Source organism: Capra hircus, chromosome 16, assembly GCF_001704415.2.
Source record: "Capra hircus breed San Clemente chromosome 16, ASM170441v1, whole genome shotgun sequence".
Taxonomy (NCBI): Eukaryota; Metazoa; Chordata; class Mammalia; order Artiodactyla; family Bovidae; genus Capra; species Capra hircus.
Genome location: NC_030823.1, coordinates 38594504 through 38618580, shown reverse-complemented (window position 1 = coordinate 38618580; position 24077 = coordinate 38594504). Strand labels below are relative to the sequence as shown.

General features: G+C 36.9%; 1 protein-coding gene across 3 annotated transcripts in view; it reads right to left on the bottom strand.

Moving 5' to 3' along the window:
• Nucleotides 6989-24077, bottom strand: part of SUCO (SUN domain containing ossification factor) — an 89870-nt gene continuing 72781 nt past the window's right edge. For 2 of the 3 annotated variants that reach the window (XM_013970170.2, XM_013970169.2), the window contains 5 exons: nt 21744-21848; nt 19691-19845; nt 19153-19244; nt 10208-10263; nt 6989-9011 (listed from right to left, as the gene is read on the bottom strand). In XM_013970170.2, coding sequence (XP_013825624.2) covers nt 8568-9011; nt 10208-10263; nt 19153-19244; nt 19691-19845; nt 21744-21848 — 852 coding nt within the window. In that variant the 3' untranslated portion in view covers nt 6989-8567. The remainder of the gene's footprint in view (nt 9012-10207; nt 10264-19152; nt 19245-19690; nt 19846-21743; nt 21849-24077) is intronic. The other variant, XM_013970168.2, reaches the window with a different exon arrangement.

Genomic DNA, 24077 nt, shown 5'->3' with positions numbered 1-24077 from the left:
TGCGATTCATGTGAAGGGTGCTCTGGGGCTTTAGGGGGAGATCAGAGACTCTTGGGGGAGAAAAGAAGAGCCACAATTTCCGTTCTCTGCTGTGTTACTAGTTGTTATATTTAAGCTGAGCCTCTTTGATGTGAGACACATTAACATTTCACACTCCCTCAAATCAATATTCTTTTTCATGTGGGGATTTTGAGTCATTTTTATACTTACTCTTTAAAGTCCCATAAGCCATAATAGATAAGAATTCTGATTGCCTGCTCCTGGGGAGAGCAGACCTTTCGTGACCAGTGATAAAAATACTGTTCATTTCTACTGAATGTTGCCTGGGTCTTAGAATTGGATTGTGCAAACTTCCTTACCCCTTAAAGTTAGGGTTGTGGTGGTCCATCCTGAATACATAATGATCACAAAATATTTTGCCTCATTGAATAAAATATCTCTTGAAAGAAAGACTCATCCTTTTTCTTTTTACTGAAGTATAGTTGATTTGCCGTGTTGTATTAGTTTCAGGTGTATAGCCCAGTTATACATATATTTCTTTTTCATACTCTTCTCATATTATGAAATAGTGAATATAACTCCCTTGCTATACAGTAGGTCCTTGTTTATTTTATTTATAGTAGTGTGCATTTCTTAATCCCAGATTCACAGTTTATCCCTCTCTCTACTTCCCCTTTGGAAACCATAAGCTGGTTTTCTATGTCATGATTCTACTTATGTTTTCTATGGTTTACTTGTATCATTTTTCACATCTCACATTTAAGTGGTATCATATCACACAGTTTGTCTTTCTCTGTTTGACTTTCTTCACTTAGATAATCTCCAGGTCCATCCATATTGCTGCAAAAGGCATTACTTCATTCTCTTTTGAGGCTAAATAATATTATATTATTGTATTATATATACATATATATATATTATAGTTGTTCAGTCACTCAGTCATGTCTGATTCTTCGTGACTTCATAGACTACAGCACTCTAGGCTTTCCTGTCCTGGACTATTTATTGGAGTTTGCTCAAACTAGTCCATTGAGTTGGTGACGCTATCCAGTCAACCATTCTCTATTGTCCCCTTCTACTCCTGCCCTCCTGCCCTATCCTTCTCAGCATCAGGGTCTTTTCTGATAAGCTGACTCTTCACATCAGGTGGCCAAAGTATCAGAGATTCAACTTCACCATCAGTCCTTCCAATGAATATTCAGGGTTGATTTCCTTTAGGATTGACTGGTTGGATCTCCTCGCAGTCCAAGTGACTCTCAAGAGTCTTCCCTGACACCACAATTTGAAAGCATCATCTCTTTGGTTCTCAGCCTTCTTTTTGGTTCAATTCTCACACCCATGATGACTACTGGAAAAAATCATAGCTTTGACTAGACAGACCTTTGTTGAGCAAAATGATGCCTTCCTTGGCTTTTCAATATGCTGTCTAAGTTTAATATGCTGGGCTGGAGGAAGCACAAGCTGGAATCAAGATTGCTGGGAGAAATATCAATAAACTCAGATATGCAGATGACACCACCTTTATGGCAGAAAGTGAAGAGGAACTAAAGAGCCTCTTGATGAAAGTGAAAGAGCAGAGTGAAAAAGTTGGCTTAAAGCTCAACATTCAGAAAATGAAGACCGTGGCATCTGGTCCCATCATTTCATGGGAAATAGATGGGGAAACAGTGGAAACAGTGGCTGACTTTATTTTTCTGGGCTGTAAAATGACTGCAGATGGTGATTGTAGCCATGAAATTAAAAGACGCTTACTCCTTGGAAGGAAAGTTATGACAAACCTAGACAGCATATTAAAAAGCAGAGACATTACTTTGCCAACAAAGATCCGTCTAGTCAAGGCTATGGTTTTTCCAGTGGTCATGTATGGATGTGAGAGTTGGACTGTGAAGAAAGCTGAGCACCGAAGAATTGATGCTTTTGAACTGTGTTGTTGGAGAAGACTCTTGAGAGTCCCTTGGACTGCAAGGAGATCCAACCAGTCCATCCTAAAGGAGATCAGTCCTGGGTGTTCATTGGAAGGAATGATGCTGAAGCTGAAACTCCAGTACTTTGGCCACCTCATGCAAAGAGCTGACTCAAGGAAAAAACTTTGATGCTGGGAGGGACTGAGGGCAGGAGGAAAAGGGGACGACAGAGGATGAGATGGCTGGATGGCATCACCAACTCGATGGACGTGAGTCTGAGTGAACTCCAGGAGTTGGTGATGGACAGGGAGGCCTGGCGTGCTGCAATTCATGGGGTCGCAAAGAGTTGGACACGACTGAGCGACTGAACTGAACTGAACTAAGTTTTTCAAAGCCCTCCTTCCAAAAAGCAAGCGTCTTTTAATTTCATGGCTGCAGTCACCATACACAGTGATTTGGGAGTCGTTAAGAAAATAACATCTGTCACTGTTTCCACTTTCCTCCCTAGTTTTTAGAATGTTGAGTTTTAAGCCAACTTTTTCACTCTCCTCTTTCACCCTCATTACAGTACTCTTTAGCTTCTCTTTGCTTTCTGCCATAAGGGTGGTGTTATCTGCATATCTGAGGTTGTTGATATTTCTCCTAGCAATCCTGATTCCAACTTGGATTTCTCCAGCTCAGCATTTCACATGATGTACTCTGCATGTAAGTTAAATAAACAGGGTGACAATACACAGCCTTGATGTACTCTTTTCCCAATTTTGAACTAGTCTGTTGTTCCATGCCTGATTCTAACTGTTGCTTCTTTATCTGCATAAAGGTTTCTCGGGAGACAGGTAAGGTGGTCCAGTATTCCCATCTCTTGAAGAGTTTCCCTGTTTGTTGTGATCCACACAGTCAAAGGCTTTAGAGTAGTCAATGAAGCAGTATGTTTTTCTGAAATTCCTTTGCTTCCTCTATGATCCAACCAATGTTGACACTTTGATCTCTGGTTTCTCTGCATTTTCTAAACCCAGTTTGTACATCTATCTGGAAGTTATCAGTTCATGTACTTTTGAAGCCTAGATTGAAGGATTTAGAGCATTACCATGCTAGTATAGGAAATCAGTAATTTTACGGTAGTTTGAACATTCTTTGGCATTGCCCTTCTTTGGGATTGGAATGAAAACTGACCTTTTCCAGTCCTGTGGCCACTGTTGTTTTCCAAATTTGCTGACAGATAAGAGTACAGCACTTTAACAGCATCATCCTTTAGGATTTTAAATAACAGATAGAACTGAATCACCTCCATTAGCTTTGTTCATAGTAATGCTTTTTTTTTTTTTTTTAATTTTTTCATAGTAATGCTTCTTAAGGCCCACTTGACTTCACACTCCAGGATGTCTGACTCTAGGTGAGTGACCACACCATTTTGGTTATCTGGGTCATTGTTTTTTTGTAGCTGTGTATTCTTGCTGCTACTTCTTAATCTCTTCTGTTTCTGTGAGGCCCTTACTGTTTCTGTCCTTTATTGTGCACATCCTTGCATGAAATGTTCCTTTGATATCTCCAATTTTCTTGAAGAGATCTCTGGTCTTTCCTGTTCTATTGTTTTCCTCTATTTCTTTACATTGTTCACTTAGAAAGTCTTTATCTCTCCTTGCTGTTCCCTGGGACTTTGCATTCAAGTGGGTATATCTTTCCCCTTCACCCTTGCCTTTCACTTCTTTTCTCAGCTATTTGTAAAGCCTCCTCAGACAAACACTTTGCCTTCTTGCGTTTCTTTCTCTCTGGGATGGTTTTGGTCACCACATCCTATAAGTTAGAAACCTCCATTCATAGTTGTTCAGGCACTCTATTCACCACCCCCACTGTATAATAAAGGATTTGATTTAGGTCATACTTGAATGGCCCAGAATTTTCCCTAGTTTCTTCAGTTTAAGCCTGAATTTTGCAATAAGCAGCTCATGATCTGAGCCACAGTCTGCTCCACAGGTCTTGTTCTTGCTTTTTTGCAGAGTGTATAGAGCTTCTCCATATTCTGTTGTAAAGAATATAATCAATCTGGTGTTGACCATATGTTGTTATCCATGTGTAGCCTCTTGTGTTGTTGAAGAGGGTGTTTGCTATGACCAGTGTGTTCTCCTGGCAAAACTGTTAGCCTTTGCCTTGCGTCATTTTGTACTCCAAGGCCAAACTTGTTCGTGTCCAACTCTTTGTGGCCTGCCAGGCTTCTATGTCCATGGGAATTCCCAGGGAATAATACTGGAGGTGGATTTCCATTTCTTTCTCCAGGGGATCTTTCTGACCCAGTAATCGAACCCACATCTCCAGCACTGGTGGGCAGATTACCACTGCGCTACCAGGGAAGCCCCTATATATACAGTTCTGGCTCCTACAGAGTCACTGCTTTGCCCTGGGTCCCCATGTGTGTGAAATTGTGTGTGCCCTCCAGGAGTGGAGTCTCTGTTTCCCCCAGTCTTGTGGAGCTCCTGCACTCAAGCCCCACTGGCCTGCAAAGCCGAGGCTCTGGGGGCTCCTCCTCCTGATGCCAGGCCCTCAGGCTAGGGATACTGATATGGGGCTCAGATCTCACTCCTGGGGAGAACCTCTGTGATAAAATTACTTCTAGTCTGTGAGTTGGTCAACTGCCAGGTATGGGATTTGATTTACACAGTGAAAGGGCCCCTCCTATTATCATATTGAGACCTCATCTTTGGATGTAAAGTATCTTTTTCGGTAGGTTCCAGTCTTTTTTGCCAACGGTCTTTAAGCAGTTATTTGTGATTTTGGTGTTTTTATGACAGGAGGTAAGTTCAAGTCCTTCTGCCACCTTGTTTGGAATTGAAGGACTGTTTTTAGTTTGGATGCTTGCTGCCTTTTTTGGCAGTGTGTGCTGGCTGCTATCACCTTGGTATCTGGTGTGCAAGCACAACGCACACTCCCAGTAAGCAGGCACCATGATCAGGACCCCCTCCCAGGCCTCCCAGGGGCAGCAGTGGTCCATGATGTCCCAGGACAGCAGGGCTAGCAGTTGGCACTTGCTCCTGTGTCTCTCAGTAGCAGTGACAGCCTGCCTACTCCCAAGGAGAGCAACTGGTGCCTGCTCATGGGTCCCTAGTTATGGGAGTGGCCTGTGTCCATCTCTGGAGCCCATAACGGTGACAGCAGCTTGCACCTACCCCCAGAGCTCATGTTAGGTGGTGTCTTGTTGCCTGAGAGCCCAGGTTCAGGAAACAAAGCTCCTATGGTGGTCTTGCCTCTCTTCTAACGTGCACCCCCTACCCAACAATGGTGTCTTGCCTCTGGCAGGCCCCCGCCTATTCTGAGTGCACGCATAGTTGCCACTCTCCAGCCTCTTCAGGCTGTCTCTACACCGCCAATCCCTCTCTGGGTCTGACTCTGAAGGCTGAGCTTTGGCACCTAGCCTCACCACACCAATAGATGAGCATGTCAGCCAGGGTACACAGGGCAGAGGTATGAACCATCTGTGCAGGTCCTTCCACTATAACCAGTTGTTGCACTCTTCCTCCAAGGCTCTGAAGCTCCCCCTCCATCTAGGTTGATCTCCCTGCAGGTGAGGGGACTTCCCAGGGTGGGGAAATCTTTCTTCCACATCTCCCTCCCTGGGGTGCAAGTCCTGTCTCCATTCCTTTCTCCCTCTTTTTCCTTTTGTCCTACCTTGCTACATTAAAGTTTTTTTGCCTTTTGGAAGTCTGAGGTCTTCTGCTAGCACTCAGTAGTTGTTCAGTGTGAATCATGCCACTCAGAGATGTGCTTTTGCTGTATTTGTGGGAGGAGGGAAGGTCCACGTCCTACTCCTCCACCATCATGATTCCTCTCCTGTAGCTGTTGACTTTTAAGGGTGTTGAGTTGAAATGGTAAAAGGGAAGTCCATCTTTCAGCCACTCCTGGAAGTCAAGGACAAAGACAGGAAGCATTGTCTTTGCCCTAACAGAAAATTAGGTTTATTTGAAAATGTTGTTTGGAGAGTGTCAGTTTTTCCCCTCCCCTATAGCAAAGAGAACTTTCCTTTCAGTGAAAGAAAAGTGATTCGGGAATGGGATTAGAAATATCAGGGTGTAAAGGGAGCTTAAGAAAGCCATCATTATTGTATTGTTTGGAGGCATGTCTCATGCTTCTGTTGCATAGTTTTGTTCTATAAAATGGAGAATCAAAACAATTCCAAATGGACATGTTGCTTATTATTCTAGGATTTTAAATTTGTTTGACTAGGGTAACAAGTATACATTTATATCTACTTTATATTCATGCTGACAAGTTTACATATTCAAATTAGGGGCACATCAAAAACTGGCAAGTAAGTTAAGTAGCAAAATAAGCACAGTGACTGGCGATGTAGTGCTGAAAACAGCTGCTGCTAGGGAGAAAGAAATGCTTGGCAAAGGTCAGGGTGCAACATGGGAGTGCTGGGGGGTGTAGTGGCAGAGAACAGAGAACTGCCACCTTTCTGTGCAAGGCTTACCTAATAGAATGATTTCATTCTTCAAATTTTATAACTCTATCTGAAAAACATCCAATTAAAAGGACTTATTTTGTATTCTTGCTCTTACAGATCCCTCGGTTTCTTCTTACTGTTTTAAAGCTTTTCTTAATATCAGAAGAAATAAAATGAAGCTGATTACCAAGGAACATTGAAAGCCTATTTTATATATACACACACACACATATAATTTGCTTCTCACCAGGCACAAATCTATTATTGGCAAGACTTTTTGCTTTTATCCCTCAGGTAAGTATAATCTCAGAGAGGAAAAACAAACCCCAAATTGTAAAAATGTGCTATATTTATATATGTAAAAAATTTAAAAATTATTAGTTTTAGAGATGGCACCTAGTAAAGAAAGGCACATTATGTGTAATCCACTGAATATTTAAAACTCTCTTTCAGTGTTTGAAATGGTGAAATTCTGACTGTATTGGGAACAAAACATTTATGTGAAAGTTCAATCAGTTTGTAGTTGGCTGAATGTAACCAAGCATTTAACAAGATGTTGCTGTATTTATTTTTAAAAATTCATTTAAATTCATGTTCAGAGTATTAAGTTTGTAAGTTCTCCTTCAAAGAACAGAAGAGCCAGTAATTAATAAAGACAAGTGTTCAGATTTATTTGGAAATTCACAGTTTCTAATGGCACTACAGCTCCGTAGTTACATTATTAAAAGTCTTCTTTCCACAACCCTGGATGCTGCACACAGAGGTGTAACTCCCCGCTCTACCTCTGCTCTCATCTGGACCTTTTTTCAATGGGTTTCTATACAATCAGGCCCTCTTGCTCTGAATGGCTAATTGTACAGATTGGAAAAAAATGTAAATCATCTAAAACATACTGTTAACGTAAAGCAGCAATTTAAACAAACAAAAGAGGCTTTAAATAAGTCACATTACGAACAATACCCCCATAAGGTATTAGACAAGTTTAAAACAGTTATTACTAAAAGTGCTCAATAACTTATAACTTAAATCTTACAACACAGAACAGTGAATTCTCTCCCTTTCAAAAAGAAACTTTCCACTTTTACTCCATTACTGTATAAACACATACTTAGAAATCATTTGATTCAAAGTCACTGCCAATTATTTTTAAAGAAAAGAGACAAAATGAATACAAACACATTGACAACACACATGTATATCTGCACATTTGTAGCCAATACAAAGCAAACACCAAGGAGTAATAATCCCTTTAGACTTGACCAATTAGACAAGGCTTGACAAACTCACTAGCTGGTTCTGTGCATATGTACATAGGCAGTGATTATGAGGCCTGGACTCACTGGACAAACTTTCAAATTTTCCATTTGTAAGAGAAAACAACGATCTCAAAGTCACGAGGATTAGTGCTTATTGTGATTGTTTAAAACGTAACATAGCTAAAGGAAACCCTTAAAAGTGGCTAAATGTGTTTAACACGTGAATTTATTAAAAAAAAATTATTTGCAAATACCAATCATTTGAAGAAAAAAATTATGTAGTTGCTTTTTCCTCTCACTGAATTAGCAACCAAAGGAAACTAGTGTGAATAAGTTAACTGAAAATAATATTAAAAGTATCACCACTTACCTAAAAGAATAGACCTAAAAATTCCATCAAGTGTCTGTTTCAGGTGAGTTTGCTAAACAAAAGTCTACCTGGCCAAGTCTTTAGGATCTTTACACTCTCTTTACTGATCTTTACTGAACGCCAGGCGCAGATCACTTTAAAGCCTTGTAGTGTTTGCAGCTCCAAAAACTAACAAAGTTATAAAAGAAATCAAATGACAGAAAAAGTTCTCCCTCCTCTTCCAGTGGCATTATAAATAGACAAAGGCACATAAATATGGGAAGGTGCAAGAAATAGGAACAAAGCTAAAGGAAGAGGTTTCGGCTTTCATTCCTATCCCACCCAAGGAACTGGGCTTCCAAATTACTTTTGTCCCAGTAATTAATTAATCTGTGAAAAAACATCTTTATAAAATGTCTATCATTGTCCTTGCAGTCTTATAAAACTGCAGCTCATTAACCAAGATTGACATAATCCCACCTACTTTTTAAAAAGGCAGAAACCATAATTTCTGAATACTTTTCCCATTTATATGTTCTCCCTCCCCATACCCTTCAAATACCACAGACTGTTCTTCAAAGAACAACGAAAAGTCTCCAATATGAAAAGTTCGATTAATTTTAGATATGTCCCGAGACTGCTGTAACACCAAATGTTCCCACGGTGATCTCTTTGTTTCCTTTGATTATGTCATGCAGGCTCGGCAGTGATCCTGACTTAGTCTGTATCAAAGTTTTTATCAATTTTCCTTGGTCTTGGACTTTAGATCGCCTTCGTTTCAAAGCCCTCTTCTCAGTTTTTGTCTTTTGGGACTGTCCATTGCACAGACTTGTGCAAGCTGAAATGCCACAAAAATAAGACTCTTCTGACTGTGATGAAGTTTCTGAGCTTCCTTCAGATGGAGGACCCTTATAAGAAGAGTGATAAACTTCTCCCATATTAGAAAAATCTCTCTGGTTTGTAAAAGGTTTTCTTCCTTTTATGTCTCCATTGGCTACAGGGTGCAATGGATCAGCTGGCTTTATGGTCTCAATTTTTTCAGTTTTGTACTTGCAGCGTTTCTTCTTTAACACAAGTAAAAGAAAGGGTAGGAGTTAGACCTCTGATAGTTACGTAATCAAACATTCAGACAGCTGAGCTGCTGGAATAAAGTGCCACCTCCTGGTGGAAAGTGAAAGTATTATAAACAGCAAAACACACTGTTATGTTCTATACAGGTACTACCATAACTACCTTTCCACTTTGTAATACTACTCAACCAAATTCTTCATTTATCTGTCACCTCTGAATATAGATTAGGTATCTGAATGCTTATTATATGCCATATATTCTTCCAGTTGCTTTCATGTATATCTTACTAACCCTGAAAGGTGGGCATTTTGTCCTTGACTACCAAATGAGAAAACCAAGGTTCATAAGTTGGATTCCCTGTCCAAGTTACATGGCAGTAAGTGGCCAAGTTAGGATTGAATCCTAGGCTATTTGGTTTTAATGGTCAAGTTCTTTAGCCTAGAGACAAACGTTTGCTTAGTTGCTAAGTTGTGCCCGACTCTTTTGTGACATCATGGACTCCTCACTCCATGAGATTTTCCAGGCAAGAATACTGTAGTGGGTGGCCATTTCCTTCTCCAAGGAATCTTCCAGACCTACGGATAGAACCTGCGTCTCCTGCATTGGCAGGCAGATTCTTTACCACTGAGCTACCTGGACCTCTAGTAAATACAACTTACTTTCAGAGGCAAAATGAGAAAAGCCCACACTTTGTAACCAAAAAAGTCTATTTTGATTTTTGCCACCTCTTTAATGGGTCATTTAAAGAAGATACAAACTCTGAGTTTCAGTTTTCTCACTTAAAAAATGGGGAAAGTATCATTTTCAGGTTGATAAGAGGATTACAGGAATAGGTATACACACTGCCTGACATGCACTGATAATAGGAATGAGTATCAACAAGGGGTCAGCAAGTTTTTTCTGTAAAACCCAGACAGTAAGTATTTTAGGCTTTTCAGGTCACATACTCTCTCTCCTACATATTCACTTTTATTTTATAACCCTTTAAAAATGTTTCCAGGATCATAATAAAACAGGCCATATATGGCCTATGGGCCACAGTTTGCAGACCCTGTAAACAAATCATTATCATTACTGAAAATAAACAATAAGTTTAAGGACCAGTAAAGGTAATAGTAAAACTTTCACCTATTTCTTCATCTACATCCACATAACACACCAATACACTTGAAAGGAAACAAACGATTACCTTTTTTTCTGGAGAAAACTTGAGGGGTTCTACAATGTACAAATCACTTGGATCTACTGTAAGAAAAAAAAAAAAGGCAGATATAAAATGTAAAGTAGATTATACTATGATTAAATACTATATTATCCATTTATGATCATTTTCATAAGAGAACCAATGAATTTATATTTGTAACAGGTTAAAACATATATTTATGCATTTGAAATTAGTAAGCCTAAAGCAACAAGGTAGAAGAGGGCACCATTCTTATCCTGGGCTTGACTGGTCATCATTGAATACCTTAAGTTTTTAACTAACAGCTGGCTATCAGCCAACATAGTAAAGATCCTTGTTTAGACCAGCTCTACCCTCTTGTTTAGTTGCTAAATCGTGTCCGACTTTTTTGCAACCCCATGGACTATAGCTCACCAGGTTTCTCTGTCCACGGGATTTCCCAGGCAAGAATACTAGAGTAGATCTATCTTGGGGACAGAATCAGTGTTTCCTGCATTTGTGGGTGGATTCTTTACCACTGAGCCACCTGGGAAGCCTCTACCCTCTGAACTTGATAAGAAAAATAACATTACCAGATAAGCTAATACCAAACTTACAGATCATATGAATATTTTTCTAAAAGACTAAACTCCACACTGTGTTGCAATTATGGGCTAATTATGTGCAACAAGCACATAGTATGAAATTCAGTTCAAGGAACATACACACAAAAGAAGTTTAACAAGTGTTTCCTAATAGTTTATTCCTATGATTTACTGTGATCAAAACTATGATTTATTGTGATCAATACCAGAACACTCTGGTACGATAAGAAAATCAGAAATACTAAGTTTCTAAGGTTTCATTACTTTAAGCACATTCAAGACAGCTTTACTGACAAGATAAATGTACATATAAAAGAGGGGCTATGAGATTTTAATCCTATTCAACCCACTAAAAGTAAATGATTTATGGTTTGATGCAGGCGAAGTCTGTAAGTAACAAATGTATAATAAACTTCATGTGCCAGAAATTTACTAACAACATGATTCAATGAATTATCATTTCTCACATTATGTCTTAGAAACTTGTTGAGAAAGTCATCAAATATATAAAAATATCCAATGATTCCTTTAAACAGTCATTTCTACTAGATTACTAATCTCATTCAAATTGTTTTTAAAAAAAACACGATGTCTACTTCTAGGAATGATTGCTAATGGTTTTCAGATCGAATTTTCCACTAAAAGCAATTAAATATGAATGTTTTTTGTAAGTCACTAACAGCACTTCCCACTCCAGTACTCTTGCCTGGAAAATCCCATGGACAGAGGAGCCTGGTAGGCTGCAGTCCATGGGGTCGTGAAGAGTTGGACATGACTGAGCGACTTCACTTTCACTTTTATGCATTGGAGAAGGAAATGGCAACCCACTCCAGTGTTCTTGCCTGGAGAATCCCAGGGACAGGGGGAGCCTGGTGGGCTGCCATCTATGGGGTCACACATGACTGAAGCAACTTAGCAGCAGCATCAACAGCACTTAATTAGGCTGTCAAGACTAGGTAAGTAAGTAATCCCAGGCCACAACTGAAGGAAAAGCAGTAATCCAGACCCGTCAAGTGAAACACAAGTCATTTTTGCCCAGAGACCTTGCCACCACTGTCTAGAAACGTGGACTCATACTGCATATTATTAGCCAGGGAGACATCAACAACCGAAGTACAGTTTCTACTGAATGCACGTTGTTTTCACACGATCATAAAGTTGAAAACTTAAGTCAAATCATCATAAATTAGAAATGACCTGTACATTATATTCCTCTTTCAACAGAAAATTACAAGGCATTTTAAAAAGAGTAAACACAGCTTGAAAAGACTAAACAAGCATCAGAACCGGAGTTAGATATGATAGAAATGTTGACATTATTATTAGATCAGGAATTTTTAAAAAATACATTATATTAAGGATGTAAATTGAAAAAAAGCAGACAACATGCAAGAACAGATGGATAATATAAGCAGAAAAATTCTAAAAAGGAGTTTAAAAAATGCTAGATAGAGATCAAACACAGGAACAAAACTGAAGAATGCCTCTGGGTTCATTAATAGACTGAGTAAAGAATCACTAAACTTGAGAATATGACAATGGAAATTTCCAAATCTAAAATACAAAGAGAAAAAAGACTTAAAAAAAAGAAGAACAGACTATCCAAAAACCATGGGACGACTACAAAAGGCGTAGCATACAAGTACTGAGAATACAGGAGGATAAGGACAGGAGAAAGGAACAGATGCAATACTTTAAGTATAATGACAGAATCTTCTCACACTGACATCAGACAGAAACCACAGCTCTAGGAAACTGAGAACAGCAAGCAGGACAAAAGCCCAAAATACTACAACCAGGCAGATCATATCCAAATTTCAAAAAAATCAAAGATATAAGCTAAAACTGAGGACCTAAAATTGCCAACAGACCTGCTTTACAAGTAATGTTAAAAAGCAGTTCTTTAGAAAGGAGGAAAATAAGGTAGGTCAGAAACCCAGCTCTGCATAAAGAAAGGAAGAGCACCAGAGAAGGAATAAGAGAAGGGAAGACAAAAACTTTAACTTTTCTTATTCTTAATCCATAACATAACAATTTGTTCAAAAAAATAATGGCAACAAAGTAATTGAGTATAGACAAAATTAGGTAAAAATAAAAAGAACGACAGCACTGATACAAGAGATGGAAGGGAGGAATCAGAAATATTCTGTTATTATAAAATATATGTATGTACTACCTCTAGAGTAATATAGTACTATTTGAAAGTGGACTTGTATTAGCTGTAAATGTATACTGTAAACTCTGGGACCCTAAAAAAAAAGTCATAATTTTTTAACATATGCTATGAAAGGAAAAAAATGAAACCATATAATATGCTCAGTTAAAACCACAAAAGACAAAAAACGTGGAAGACAGTAACAGGAATAAAGAATGAGGGCAACAAACAGAAAACAGTAACAAATATAGCAAATATAGTTGGATAAATATCCAATTATTTTAAACTTTAATGGCCTAAATACACCAATTTATAAGACTGTAAAAGTGGATCAAACAACAAGATTCAACCATATGTTGCTCATAAGAAGTCCACTTTAAATATAAAGATACATATAGATTAAAGGTACAGGGATGAAAAAAGATATACCATGCTAACACACATCAAAAGAAAGCAGGAATGGCATATTAATTTCAGAGAGAGCAAACTTCAGAGCAAGGAAATTTATTCAGGATAAAGAGGGATATTTCATGATGATAAAGGGGTCCATTATCCAAAAAGCATAACAATCTTTAATGCACATGCATCTCACAGAATGGCAGAATACATGAGGCAAAACTGGTAGAACTACAAGGAGAAACAGATGAACCTACTATTATAGCTGGAGACTTTAACACTCCTCTATCTGAAGATCCAGCAAGCAGAGAATCAAAGAATATGGCAAATGTCAACAGCTCCAAAATCCACTGTGTTTCTACATACCAGCAATAAGCACAAACACACACAAAACGCAATTTTCAACAGCATCAAAAAATATTCTAGAAATAAAACTTTCAAAAGTTTGACTTTTTGGAGTACACAGAGATGCTATGTTCTTCCCAAATTAATATGTAGAGTCAATGTAATCAAGCAAAAGCCTAATAATTTTTCAATGAAACACTTAATAAATCATTCTAAATTTACATGGAAACAAAGACCCAGTAATGGCCGAGCAACCTAAAACAACTGAATTTCATACAAATTTTACAATGAATTCCCTACCTAAAAACCACATACAAAAAAATCAATTCCAGGTATCTTAGAAATCTAAAAATAAAAACCAAACACTAGAACTATAAGAGAGTATCATCCATAAAGAGTAAAAAAAAAAAAAATCTGTTTAAACAACACAGAAGCAGCACTAACCACACCAGGAAAAAAAATTCCATAAGTTTGATTACATTAAAATTAAGAGCCTCTTTTCTTATTTAAAAAGACTCCATGTAAAAGAAAATAAAATAAATAGCCTCAAGAGTGAAATAAGATTATCTGCAACATTAACGAACTAACAATTAGGATACAAATTTTAAAAATAACTGTAAGCCAACAGGAAAGAGATAAACAACCAAATAAAAGAACAGGCGAAAATTTCAATGTCCAGGAAAGTTAAATGATTAAAAGGCTTAAGTTAGCATGCTCAACTTCAATAGTAATCAGGTAAATGCAAATTATAACTGAAATGAGCTTAACAAACACTTTAAAACCTGACATTCTGACTGTGCGCTGGCAAAAGTGTAGAAAATGGAAATTCTCATGGTACTGGTGGAAGGATGAACTGATATGACTACTTTGGAAAAGTATGCCATTATCTTGTAACTTAATAGATTAGCATACTCTCCAATCCAGCAATTTTACATCTAGGTAATATTCCTAGAGGGGGCTTCCCAGGTGGCTCAGCGGTAAAGAATAAGCCTGCCAAGCAGGCAGCTTCAACTCCTTGGGCAGAAAGATTCCATCCCCCACTCCCTCCACCCCATATGGAAATGGTAACCCACTCCAGTACTCTTGTCTGGGAAGTCCCATGGACAGAGGAGACTGGTAGGCTTGCAAGAATCCATGGGCTTGCAAAAGTATAGGAAATGACTTAGCAACACAACAACAAAAATATTCCTAGAGAAACTTATGCAACTCTCTGCCTATATACAAACAAAGGGAATGTTTACACCAGCATTATATGTAATAGCCCCAAACTGTAAATAACACAGCAGAATGGATAACTTACATTGTAATTTAGTCAGTTACTGAAATACTTTACAATATTGAAAATGAAGTACAATTATGTACATGAACCTTACAAACAGAATGCTGAAGGAAAGAAGGCAAAAAGAGTATATGTGGTATAATTTCATTTATCAAAAGCTCAAAACCAGACAAAAATCCAATTATATTGCTGAGGAACACAAACACTGATGGTAAAACTTATGAAAATGAAGATGACAACTAATTAAAAAATCAAGACAGTTACTTCTACAAAAAGCAATACCAAAAGTGCTGGTCTTGCTCTATTTCTTAATCTGGGTGTTAGTTACACAGGTGTTCACTTTATAATTACTCTGCATGTTGTACATTTCAGTTTTATGCACTTTTTGGTATTTCACATATTTCACAACAAAAATGTATTACAAAAATCAAAACAGTTTAGGTCTACTTGGATGGTCAACAGAAGTCAGAGATGCAAATCTAAGTATAATCTATAAAACACTGATGAAAGAAATTAAAGAAGGTACAAACAAACTGAACAATATCTCATGTTCATGACTGGAAGACTTCATATAGTCAAGATGTCCATATACTACCAAAACGATCTACAGATTAAGCATAAGCCCTATCAAAATTCCAATAGCTTTCTTTTTTTAATGAAATGCATCTTAAAATTCATATCAAATCCCAAGTACCTTAAACAGGCAAAGCAATTGTGAAAAAGAAAAAGTTATAGGACTCACACTGCCTGATTTCAAACACAGTAGTCAAAACAGTACTGGTATAAAGACAGACATACAGAACAACAGGGGGGGAAAAAACAGTCCAGAAATACACCTTCACACAAATGGTCAAATAACCTTCAACAAGGGTGCCAAGACCATTCAACAGGGAATGAACAGTCTCTTCAACAAACAGTGCTAGAAAGCTGGATAGTCACATGCGAAAGAATGAAGTTGAACCCTTATCCTACATCATGTACAAAAATTAACTCAAAATAGATGCGGTCCTCTTTGTTTCCGCTTTTGTTGCTTGTACTTTAAATGTCACATCCAAGGCCACAGTGTTACAAAGTTTCTTTTTCCAAAAAGTTATAAAAACTTTATAACACTGGCCTTGGCAATGATTTCTTGGATGTGCTAGTTAAAGTATAAGCAACAAAAGCAAAAACAGACAAAGAGGACTACATCAAACTTAAGAAGTTTTTGTCCATCATAGGACAAAATCATCAGAGTGAAAATGCAACCTACAAAATGGAAGAATGTATCTGTGAATCATATACTTGATGCAGGATTAATACCCAGAATATACAGAACTCCTACAATTAAGCCAAAAATAACCTGGTTTAAAAATGAGCGAAGGATGTGAACAGACATCTCCTCAAAGATGATTTACAAATGGCCAACAAGCATATGAAAAGATGATCAACATCACTAATCGTCAGAGAAACACAAATCAAAAGCAAAACGAGGTATCACCACACACCCATCAGGATGGCTACTATCAAAACAGAAAACAAGTATTGGTGAGGATGTGGAGAAATCTGGAACCACTATGCACTGTTGGTGGAATTGTAAAATGGTGCAAGCACTATGGAAAACACTGTAAAGGTTCCTCAAAAAACAGAACTACCATAAGATTCAGCAATCACGCTTGAGTACACAGCTGACCCTCTAACAACATAGGTTTGAAGTCTACTTATACATGGATACAGTGAGTCTATTTATATGTGGATTTTTTTTCAACAGTAAATACTACAGTACTACATAATATGTCGTTGGCTGACTCCAGGGATGCAGAACCTCGAAAATGGAGGAACCATGGCTATGGAGAGCTAACTATAAATTATACATGTATTTTCAACTGTACAGATTCGGTGGCCCTAACTCCAGCACTGTTCAAGGGTCAACTACATATCCAGAACTGAAAGCAAGGACTTAAAGACATATTTGCACACTCATGTTCACAGCAGCATTATTTCACAATAGCCAAGAGGCAGAAGCAACCCAAGTGCTCATCAACAGATGAATAAACAAAGTATAGTATCTATCTGTACAACATAATATTATTCAGTCTTTAAACAGAAATCCTGTCACATGTTACAACATAGATGAAACTTGAGGACATTATGCTAAGTGAAATAAGTCAGTCAGAGAAAGATGAATAATATATGATTTCACTTCTATAAGGTATCTGAAGTATTCAAATTCACAAGAACAGAAAACACATTGATGGTGACCAGAGGCTGGGAGGAAGGGGAAAAAAGGTAGTTGTTTAATATATACAGTGTTCCAGATTTACAAAATGAAAAACTTCTGGAGACTTGTTTCACATCACTGTGAACATACTAAACATTACTAAAGTATATAATATATATAGTAATTAAATTTCTAAGAGAAACTTAAATTTCAAGATGGTAAATTGCATGCTGTATGTTTTTTTTACTAAATAAGAAAACAAAATAAGAAATGGACCCTTCTCATAGAGTTTGGAATTAAAAATAAGGCAAGTACAAAGATGGCTAAAATCAAAGTAGACAATAGTAAATGTCATAAGAAGATATTTAATTCAAATTAGGAGAAGAAATAAATGAATTAATGAATAGCAGAATCAGAATTAGTTTCCTGACTATTGTACTCAACTTTTTAAATTATAAAGATGAACCAAGATGATACAGTTGTTTAAAATATAAGTAATATTACTATCAGGTACAAAAGAAGAGAAACAGTCAAGCTTTCAACTAATTTAAAATGGGATTAGAAATGCTGAGAAGGAAAAACACCTCAACATATTGGTATTTCATAATCACACAAATACAGCTAAAAGATCAACAATACTAAATGTTAAATCTTAATATGGATGCTGAACAAATGGAACTCTAAAAAACAGCTGAATGATCACACAACATTCTTGGCAAACTGTGTGGTAGTATTTACTACAGTGGAGTAGACAGAATCTTATGATCCAGCAATTCCATTTCTGCTATATACCCAACAGATGTGTGTATGCAGGAAAATAATCCAATGGAAACGAATAATGAATAGTATGTTTGCATAAGGCAAATATGTGTTGCAATAGTATGTTTGCAACACTAACTACAACTATACTCAATGACATGGTGAATCTCACAATATCAAAATATGCAGTGACTCTACTGAGAGGAAATGGGTAATGACTAAGGAGCACAAGGAAGTTTCTGGGGTGCTAGATAATGCTGTACTTCTTAATCTGGGTGATGGTCACACAGTTATGTGTGGTTTGTGAAAATCCACCAAACTTTATAAATGATTAAGTATAAAATCCTGTACAAATTATACTTCATTAAAAAGACTCAATTACAAAAAGACATATCAGCCAAAAGAAAAAAAAAAAAGAAAAGAGCGGGAAGTAGGAAGAAATTTACTAGTTTTAAGTAAACACACATGTAATAGATTAAGTCCGCAAAGTTTCATGGTAACAGTAAACCAGAGCAGCACAGGAATGATTGCCTGAATGATTTAATCAATCAAAACACACTGCTCAGCTACTAAATCCTAAAGAAAGAGAATCCAATGATTATTAAGAAAGCATTAGCTGAAATATACAATTAATTTAGTTATTTTAATACTGCTATGAAGATATGTCTCAGTAAGCACTAATTATAGTACTAATTATTAAAAAGTATTGATACATGAAAGCCACTCAGTACACATTCATTCACTTATTAAATTTAAGTATTCATCAAGTATTAGACTATAGAATACTATTATAGACCTTGGACTGTAAAAAAGAAAAAGATTTATTTTTCATAAAGTGCCTCACACTCCTAGAGACAAAAGGGGTCCTACCTGTATAGGAAGAGGAGGCAGATAAGCACAGGATACTATGGAAGCATTCAGGTTTTCCATATCTGCTGAACTTTCTCAAACACCCCTTTCTAAAAAGAAATACTTCTAAACAGGAGCATGTGCAAACAGGCTATCAATGGCTCATTAATGGCTAATTAAACTAAGCCCCCCTCCGCTCCACCCTCTGGGCTTTTAGGAACAAAGATAAAGTGTGGAAATGGTAGTGGCTTCGACACCGCACTAAGGCCACTCACACCCACTGTTCGGTTGCGGACGGTCTCCAACACAACATTGACATTATACTTTTTCTAGAAGGAAGCTAGATTCACTTTTCTATATACATGTTACATATGCACAAAAATCTACCTTCTTTTCCAGTAAACTGTAGAGACTTGGATCTGATGAGTGGAAATGAAGTTCTCCTTTTCAAACTCATATCATCATAGGAAGAAAAACACCTAACATTAAGAAAAATCAACATTGGGAATGATGAGTAAAATACATATAATTTACTCTGTATTTGGGGTTAGGTGAATGCTAGAAAACTGTACATGCCATATAGGACTTATCTCTAAGGTAACACTCCAGTTATAGATAACACATGTAAAAAAAAATTCACCAATTCTTCTCTAAAAGGTGCTATATTAAAATACCTATTCTCCTCCTCCCCCTTTGAATTCCACACTGAAGTATCTTTCACAACCATTACATGGGTTTTTTATGTACTTAGTGTTTTCTCTATGAGAGTCTACAGAACCTTCTAGGCACAGGACCCTCTCACTAGTTCCAAGTTTTTAACATTTTGGTTTCAAGATAATCATATGGGGAAAGAAATTATCTCAGCATCTTTCGCTTGCTCAAGTTTCTCAAATAAGAGGAAAATCGTGAAATAATGCTGACTTACCTTTTAGGGCTTGGATACTGATTACTTTTAGGAAGTTTTGAAATATAATCTCCATCAAATTGAGAAGTGTTTCGACAACGCTGCATACAAAGCATCAGTCCCAAGATAACACAGAGAACCAAAGATATGACAAGATAGCTCTGTCGATCTGAAACCTGAGATGAGAAGAGAGCTTAATAACAATTTGAAAATCATATTAGGGAAAAACACAGAAATCTAAAGTTCAAAGGACAAACCATTTAAACATTTTTTTCAAAGTTCTTCAAAATCATAAATGCAAGGCAAGTCCTTTGAAAATGTACTACAAAGGCAACGTTTTCCTTTTTCTTCTTTCCCCCTCTCATTCTTTAAAAATTTTCAAACCCATGGAAATTTTAAAAATAGTATGATGAACACACGTATGCCTTTCACCTATGTTCTCCAATCTTACATTCTGCCACATATATTTCATTTTTTATCATTTGTACTATCCTTTTGAGTGAGAAAAAAAAATGCTCGCACCTGTCTTTCTCATACAAAACTAAACCACCCATTACCCAGTGATTTAAGCCTAAGGATCACCCTTAATTCCTTATGACCTACATCCAAATTCCCAACAAGCTTGTCCTTCTCTCTCTTAAATATATCCTAAGTTTAGCAACTCCACACTATTCCCCACTCCTAAAATCCTAAACCAAGCCAACATCACCTCATTCAGGTTATTTCAATCACTTCCTTAATTGGTCTCCTCCCTACTTGTGGTCTAGATGGTCTCTAAGAAGCAATTTTCCACAGAACAACAAGCAGGGATTTCTCAAAGTGTTGTTGATGAAATGATCCATGTTACTTCTTTACTTAATACTTTCCAATGACTTGCAATGATGAGAATAAAATTCAAACTCTAAGCTGCCTACAAAGGGCTACATGATCAGGTCTCTGCCGATTTCCTGAACTCATTTCTTACCCTCACCTCTCACATTCACTCTGGTCCAGCTACACCAGCTTTATTCTTCCTTTTTTTTTTTTGGTGAATTAAGATCTTGGTTGCAAAATTAATTTTCAAGCAAAACATTAGAAACTATGCACTTGGCTTCATGGGCTAAGTGCATAAACCCACAAGAATGCTAGGCCACAGTGCAAATTACAGAATCCGGGGATGAGGTAGCTCTCCATGAACGAACGTGGAATGATGTCTGTCATGTATTGCACACCAGCCTTCTTTCCGACCCCAAAAACATCACACTGTTTGTAAGCACAGGCCCTTTGTCCTACTTCTGCTACTAACAGGCTTGTTCTGACCCCAAGCTCTGTGTGGATGCTAACTTCTCTTGAGCACTCAGTTCTAACACCACTTCCTCAGGTAAGCCTTCCAACACCACTTGAGCTAAAGCAGCAACACTTAAGAGTGCCACCAGTCCACACATAAACGTGTCATTCTCTACCAGGGGCTACTGACTGCTGTATGCCTAAACCAAGGATTGGACAGTTCATGCCTGACACACACTTGTGTTGCAATAAATGCTTCCTAAATCAATGAAAAGTTTGTTTCATTAAGCAGCTTAATAGGGCTTCCCAGGTGGCTCAGTGGTAAATGAAAGAATCCACCTGCCAATGCAGGAAACGCAAGAGACACAGGTTCAATCCCTGGGTTGGGAAGATCCCCTGGAGGAGGATATGGCAACTCACTCCAGTCTAGTCTAGAAAATCCCATGGACAGAGGAGCCTAGTGGGCTCTAGTTCATGGAGTCACAGAGTTGGACACAACTGAGCAGCAGCAAGCCACATAATAATAAGCCTTTCTGAACTGAAAATGAAGTATATATTACAACTACCAATGGTTTTCAAAAGGCCTAATAGAATTGCTTTATAACTGTATTGTAGGTAAGACCTAAGCTATGAAAGCCATGTTTTCCGAAGTATTATAATAATTAATGTATTTCCATAACTTTAAACTACCATATTCTGGTTTTCTGAAAAAGTTCTCTATAAATGACAATCTTCTTGTATTAAAGTTCTTAGATATGAAGCCAATCTTTATGACACTGTTTCCTACAGTACCATCAATAACAATTACCTCATGTTTTAATTCTGCTACTGTTGTTGATAAATTTGAAACAAGCTGTGTCATGTTGGTCAGCTGTGCTTGCAGCAATTGGATGGCTTCAGTTTGCCGCTGATCCTATAATAAAGGAAGAAATAAATATTTTCCTTTTTGTTTCATGTACACATTAGCTTCATTATAAATTCAAATAAAATAACCTAGAAAAACTGTAAATTCCTCAAGGCAGAGTGACATATTAATAGGTAGCTCTTAATGAACGAATATTATAAATCTGGACCAAAAATTTTAAAAACATCTAAAACCCTTAAGAATCTAATTAAGACTATTCAACCTTCCTCCTCAACCTGAGCAAACAAAAACACCTTTTGCCATTCACTGCTACCATGTAGAATATTGCCTAGCAAATTCTAATAAACTACTTCTCAAGTTAATGTGGGCTCTATATGTGTAAAACAGTATATAACCGGCTATCTGCAAAACTGTCATTTTGTCAAGTGTGATTTTTCTAAACCAAAGCAGTCAATACAAAGATACATTGCAAATTTTTTCAATAATGTTTCTGGATACAAAGCAGGCTCATACCAAGAAGGTTTTAAAAGTTCTATTTCAGAGCATGACAGGTTGAAACTCAGGAAGTCACACAGTCAAAAAACGACAACAGATCATCTAATCAAAGCTAGGTTATCACCAGTGAAAAGAAATTCATCAAGAACATCCATCTATCAGAATTTTAGAAACTTATAATGAACAAACATGTCTTTATTTAAAATATCACTTACATGCATATTATAGAAGCTTATGCAATATGCTCATGGTCATGAACCTACACTAAGCATACTACTGAAAATGTGTACTTACTAGTAAATTTTGGAAGAAGGAAAAGGCAGCAGGAAGTCAAGGAAATCTAACACTTTAATTTAGGATCTTATATGAAATATCTACATAGCCATTTATGATTCTCAAGTTAAATATTTCAACTTTACATTTAAATAAGTTTTAAGTCTCGACTATGTATGGGGGTGACTGGGGGTGGAGAGCAGGTGGATGTATAAAACTGTAACAAAACATTTCACTTACTTTCCTCACTGTGATCCACTGTGGTACTTTCTATACTATTTCATCTTTTTAAAATGCTGAATGTGAGTCATTAACTATTTCTTTTGACTCACATTTGATAAACACTGATAAACTGTAGACAGTTTTAAAGGACAAATTATTAAATTTATGATACTGGTTAACACTTCTAATCAAGATTTACTTCCAATAGTGCTAATGGTACACAAGATTATTTAAAAAGTACTTAAACAATCTTTCATAAAACATAGATTTACATAGAAAGCAAACAGCAAATATAGAGGGAAATATTAAAATTAATAAAGAACTAAATAAATACTGTGTTCATGGGACAGAGGACTTAAGACTATTAAAACATCAACTCTCCAAATTGATCTATAAATTCAACATAATCCCAATCAATATCCAAACAAGTTTTTGTTTGTTTCTGGTAGCAACTGAAAAATTGATTCTAAAATCTGTGTTAGTCAAATCCACATTAGCCAAAACAATTTTGGAAAGGAAGTGCAAAGCTGGAGGATTCACGATATCTGGTTTCAAGAGTTCCTATATAGCTAGCCATCACAACAGTGTAGTATAACCAAAAAGATAGATAAGTAGATGAACAAAACAGAAGAGAAGCCCAGAAACACAGCCACGTGTATTTGGCAAATTGACTTAAAATAAGTGCAAAGAAAATTCAGGGAAGAAAAGATAGTCTTTTCAACAAATGATGCTGGAAGAAAGGAATATTCATGTTTCTCAATCCCCTAGCCCTCACGAAAAAGCACTTTAATCCATAATTTATAGCACTGCAACACATAGGATTTACAACAGATCATAAACCAAATGTAAAACTAAAAATATAGAAATCTCAAAAGAAAACATAGACAAACAATCTTTGTGACTCTGGGTTAGGCAAAGTTTCTGTAGCAAAGAAAAAACAGGTAAACAGGGCTTTAACAAATTCTGCTCTTTAAAAGGTATCTTTTTTAAGAGAATGAGAAAACAAGTAATGGATTGGGAGAAAATACTTGCAAAGCCTGTCTCTGATAAAGAACTTGTACTTGGAATACGCAAATAACTTTCAAACCTCAACTAACAAAAAAAAAGGCAAGTTGGAAGAACTTTACTTGGAACCACAATTATGTGTCACAAATTCAGAGTCAGATGCAACTCTGCAACTTGAGACTTCTTTACCTCATTTCATCATCCTTTAGTCCCAAAATTTCTTTAGAAAAGTATAAAATCTCTTCATCATGGTAACAAACCATAAAAAAAATTATTCATGAA